The following is a 5,632-nucleotide window of genomic DNA, read 5'->3' as shown; positions in this document are numbered from 1 at the left end:
TATGTATATAAAACCAGTTTACGTAAACTTTTTTGCTTTTCAGCGTTACAGGAAAGTATTCCACATATAGACATTTGCCACATTTGCCATACTTTCTACCTCTATTACAAATAAAAGCAGAAGCTCATTGTGGGCTTTTAATAGGTCGGATAGTGTACTACCAAGTCTTTATTAAAAAAAAAAAAAAACGAAAAACCCAAAATAAGAGGGTTTTTACAATTTTTTTCTCTAGATTTAGGATTTCGATTAGCAATTTTTTTGACAAATTTTACATTTTTTTTTGTGCGATTGTTGTTTCACATAAGAAGCCTTCAACGCTGCAATTTTCAGGGTTTTTGATCATCAATAATTAGTTTCGTTTCCGTTAGCCGGCCAGGCACAACCAGCGGCGATAGAAAATGCTCGTCCACTATTAAAAGCCACCTGGCGAAAGAAAAACCATAAAACATTTGATTTAGTAGAGATGCGACTACAACTACTTACAGAAACAAGTGGAATTGGTGTATTGAAGTGGGGCGAAAGGCAAGAGACTATGTCGCAAAATTTAGAATTCAAAGTATGCCTTTTTTTCTCTTCTCATAATTTTTGAAAATGTTTTGTAAAAAATATAGTTCTGATATGCATAATTTCCTTTAAAAAGCTTTAGTCGTTTCTCTAGGAAGATTTAGAGACTTGTTTTTTAAAAAGCCGGACATTATCCCACGAATTTTGCTGCTTATTGTAGAACCGGGGACAATGGTCGTAGATATATCAATATACTAAGTTTGGGCACTGGAGCATTTAACATGTCGTGGGCGGAGTGTCATAGCAGTGAGCTTCACACGGGCAAGGCCATATGCATGGGCCGTCTTTGTGCTTCAAATAACGCGACGGACAGGGGCAAGGAGGGCCTTCGAATTAAGATAAGACAAAATTTCATAAGCGTTGGGTCTAAACAATCAATAAGTATAGTTAGAAAACTAAGGAGTAGGAGAATCACTTAGTTTTGCACCTAATCAAGGGAGATCCGTATAACTCTACAATTCGTTCCCTATTTGATGACTACATTACAACTACTCTTTCTCCTCATCCTTGCGTGCTTCGACCGTCTGCAAATATATGGAAGGAACTGTCAGTAAGTTGGTTTGCATTCAGGAAAGATTTTTGTGTAAAATATTTACGGTGGGCAAAGACTCCAGAGATTTTTCGGCTTCAAGTGAAGAAACGCTGCAAGGCTGCAAACATAAGGGTGTATCTTTAATTTGGGCGTTATTTGGCATGCAACAACGGGCCTTCCCTGCGATTCCTTGCAGATATTGTGGAAGTACCACATTTATGCGGCAACAACTTTCCGCTGGTGTAGGAATTTCAGAGTCGCAGCTTATACATATGAATCCTTCTGGGCATCCACACCTATTATTTGGATACGTGTTCGAGTCCGAAGCTTTGTTATCATACATATTTGATTCTATAATATGTTCGCTGTATATATTAGAGCCTGAAAGTTTTTCGCGATACATAGTAGAGTCTGGAACTTGTTCGTGATATATAGCAGAGCCTGGAACTTGTTCTTGATACATTGTAGAGTCTGGAAATTGTTCGTGATACATAGTAAAGTCTTGAAGTTCTCCGCCTAATTTTGCTTTAGTTTGCGCAATGGTAACGTCAGTTGATGCTATTGTGGGCTCAGTCTCAAAAGTGCCACGCCGAAAATTGCACTCTAATGTCATGCATTTATCATTGCTTTGCGTACAGCCCATATTCTGATATACAGAATTGCAAGACGACGGTGTTTGGAAGCCGCTGTAACAAGGATCCACACAAGGCATTCGATAGTTGGCAAAGCATGGATCATAGCAAGGCTGTTGCAAGCAAGGCTGTTGCAAGCAATAATGGTAGCCATTGCACGGGTCAAGCATTCCAGCTTTGTCTCCCGTACCGTAGGAACGAATTGAAGTTGGCTGCATGAAACAAGGATTTTTTTGAGAATAATCTATATCTTGAAAATCGAAATTTTGTATGTTATCCATATTGTCACAGCACGGTTCCGACCAAGGATCTTGCAAAAGAAAGTTGGCGCATGCGCTGAATATTGGACGTCTTTTATTTATTTTTCCGCCGTCGGCAAGTGGGATCAAAGCACGTTCATACTCTTTCACATCCTTATTATAATCGCAAAAATTTTTCTGCAAGCCGTTACGTCTTTCTTGAAGGAATTGGGAAAAGTTCGGACATTCTGTGGGACCACAATTGCAATTCATTAGAAATATGTAGTTACACTTCTGTGGAGGAAAGCAGTTGTCGGAAGACGTCGTTTGGCAACCATTGAGGCAACTTGGTTGTTGGAGACCATCGTCACAGAGACACGAGAATGGATCTGTTAACGGCGGATAATTGGTGCAGGGGTTTACTGGAGAAAATATTGGTCGCTTTGGTTCTTCATTCGAAAATGGCATCAAAGCGCGCCTATAATCTTCGTCTTCATTAGCGCTGCAGCAAATGGTCTCTTGCAAACCGTTTAATTTATGTGCCATGGGAAACACAGCCATTCCCGTAAATGGGTGGGCTAGAATTTCATGAAAGCAGGCGAGTACAGTGCAAAATAAGCGAAGGGTAAGTCACAAGCGATATTGATTAGAATTGTGGAACCATACGGATCATGTAACAAGTAGAGGTGCAAAAGCAACTTATAGAAAATGGTAACTTAGATTGTTGGGATAGTTGTTGTACTAACGAGGGACATAGCCTCATCCGATAAATCTAGCGTTGAAAAAAACGCAGACTTACGACGGCTATTAAGCCGAATTTTTTTTCATCTATAAAAAATCTACTTTGGGCAATTGATAGTGGTTACTGAAAAGCAAAAATGTAATGAAAATGGCCACTTACAGGGATAAACTTGCGGCGTATTGCAGCTATTCCATACTCGTGGATCTGGTATGCCACCTTCAGGTAAGGGTGGGCAACATCTTGGTGTTGGTGAGCATGGTATTGGTGATGGGGCTCCACATTGCGGATTGGATAATCCACAGTAAGCTGGATCGCTGCATGGGTTGCATGTGCAACCACAGCCGTTGCTGCTACAACAATTGCCGTTACTGCAACAACTGCCGTTACCATTACCATTGCCATTGCCTCCTCCTGCACGACGATTATTTTTATTTTTCTTCTTAATCACACCCATAGTCATATTGGCATAGCGTAGAGGGAACGAACTAGGGCAACAATTAGGTGTTGGGAAACACATACAAGCTGAACGACCTTGGCACAGCGAACGTGGGCATTTATCTTGCAGACCGTTACGTTTAATACAATCGCATGTCGTATACATAATGCCACAACGCAATTCGCGACTACGACAGGCTTTAGGCTGTAAAAACAGAAGAAAACTATTAGTTTTCGATGAAAAAGTCGTATCGAACGATTGGTGTCGGGCCATGGCTGGCGCTTCGGTATGCCAAGGTGGATAGTCTCAAGGTGGAATCCACCTTGATAAGGGGCGCTAATCAAGGTAAATTCGCGCTTGAAACTCACCTTAATAATACCTATGCCAGCCAGAGGCTTGAAACCATCGTTCAGTGCAACAGTAACGCTATTTTTATGAAGATGGCCCACAACAACTGCGCGGATATGGACCACAAGGAGTACAAGGCACTTGAGGACCGCAAGGTGAGCAAGGTCCACAGTGGGTATTCCAGGGCTTTGGAGAGCAGGGGTAACGTGGTCCGCATTCGGGTGCCTCGTAGGGGCAACCCGGGAAGCAAGGCCTACAAGGTCCACAAGGTCCCCAAGGTCCACCAGGACCACAAGGTCCGCAAGGGCCACAAGGTCCGCAGGGACCACAAGGGCCACAAGGTCCGCAGGGTTCACATAACGGGTATTGGCTTGTTGAAAAGTATGGCAGTGGTCCACACGGTCCACAGGGCGAAGATGGACCCTGGACACATCGGGCAAGGTAAGCAAGCGGCGCTTGGCTTATAATTTATCGGCCCAGTTGGATAGCAGCAATATTCCCTTGGCGGCGGTATATCGATAGTTTGGGGCTTCGGTTGACATAATATAGATTGACAAACTTCTCTTGGTTCACATATACGCTTAGGGTAGCAAACTACGTATGGATCAGGTACCATAGATGGATAGTAGATAACTCTAGGTTCTCGAACCATTTGGGAGACCCAAGTCAATTTTGGTACTTTTATAACCCTCGTAGTATCAACAACTTTGGGTATTGTTACTTGACGGCAACGGTTAACTACCATTGGCTCAGGTACAACTTTCTCCGTAAACACTACACGTTTCTTGCATATTAATCTTGGCGGTTGCTGGACTGTTAAACATTTCGGGTGTGGAGGCGCAATTCGTGGCGCACATTGAGGTACAGCATCCAGTTGAGCGCCTGTGTAACATTTCGGCGAGCACTACACTCGCATTCGTATTCATATTGCGTCAATTATGGCGATCGATTTCGAGTTTTGGATGATAGATGACCGGAGTTTGGGTGGAAAAGATCAGAAAACGTAAAAGATTTTGCATTTGCTAGCAGTTCTTTCTTTAAATTTATTTGATGCTTACAGACTAAAATTTTTCTCATGGAAATTTTTAAAATTTCCACAATTTGATATAACTTACCTCAAAAGGTGCACAGCATGGATCACAGGGACTGCAAGGTCCGCAAGGGGAACAAGGTCCACAAGGTCCACAAGGTCCGCATGGTGAGCAGCACGGTGCGCAGCAAGGATCACACATTTTGAGACTTATTAATTTAGATTCTAGAAGAGCAGAAGAAAAAATGTTTACAATTCGTATTCATAGCCATTGAAAAAATTTTCGCCAAAACTAACTTTTTAAAACTTTTTAAGGAAAATATAAAAATTTAATTTTTTTTTTTTAACTAAAAATTTAGACGCAGCTTAAAGGCTCGGAAATTTAGACTGGAATGAATAAATATGGAAAAATAGTTTGTCAGGTATTTAGAAATTTTTCAATGGTAAATTGAAAATTTGCTTCTCATTTTAAACAAGTGTAATTTCAGCAAGTAGTTGAACGAAAATTTTTCACATACCAGAGAGGTTGGAAATAGAAAGCATCAGATGTAAGGAGTAAATACTTCTCCATCGTGTTTTTAGTACTGAAAGAGGAAGAGAGTCTTAAGTAGATTTTTCATGATTCTTCATAGAAAAGAAGAATTTTAACACGTTGATTTTAATGTTAAACAGTCTAACACTCACATATACATATACATATACATATACATACTGTTTATATGAACCTATATATTCTTCTCTAAACTACAAGAAATAATCTTACATAAACTGTAATACCATGAAGTAATTCCACGCTATTTTCATTCTGGGTGTAAATATAAAACAGGAAGTGGTGTAATCCCTAGAGTCCCTACGAGTAAAAGAAGACCTTTGCAGCTTGTTTAAGAATTTTACGGTCATTTTCGACAAAGCAGGAGTCGCTTGGACTTCTAATTGTCACTTCCAGTGGAGCGAGCTGATTTTCTCTTGCGGAAATCATAAGTTGAATGATTAATTTCTAAAAATTTGTTACGAAAACTTGAAATCTTTGCCTGCCCACAATAATTGTTGGAACACTCTGTGGGTAGAATAGTGCGAAAATTTAATCCATTAAATAATTCGAAAGACTT

At 40.6% G+C, this 5,632-nt stretch overlaps 1 protein-coding gene across 1 annotated transcript; it reads right to left on the bottom strand.

The window, feature by feature from the left end:
* Nucleotides 1-316: 316 nt before the first annotated feature.
* On the bottom strand, nt 317-5,084 carry LOC119644030 (keratin-associated protein 5-3-like). The gene is made up of 4 exons (XM_038043560.1): nt 5,042-5,084; nt 4,609-4,748; nt 2,869-3,349; nt 317-423 (listed from the first exon to the last, which is right to left on the bottom strand). Exons 1-4 carry the CDS (start codon nt 5,064-5,066, stop codon nt 413-415), a joined length of 657 nt encoding a protein of 218 aa, XP_037899488.1. The 5' UTR covers nt 5,067-5,084; the 3' UTR covers nt 317-412.
* Nucleotides 5,085-5,632: the final 548 nt, after the last annotated feature.

This window comes from Glossina fuscipes, unplaced genomic scaffold (genome assembly GCF_014805625.2).
Source record: "Glossina fuscipes isolate IAEA_lab_2018 unplaced genomic scaffold, Yale_Gfus_2 80543, whole genome shotgun sequence".
Lineage (NCBI taxonomy): Eukaryota > Metazoa > Arthropoda > Insecta > Diptera > Glossinidae > Glossina > Glossina fuscipes.
The sequence above is the reverse complement of the archived record's forward strand: the minus strand, read 5'-3'. Positions and strand labels throughout refer to the sequence as shown.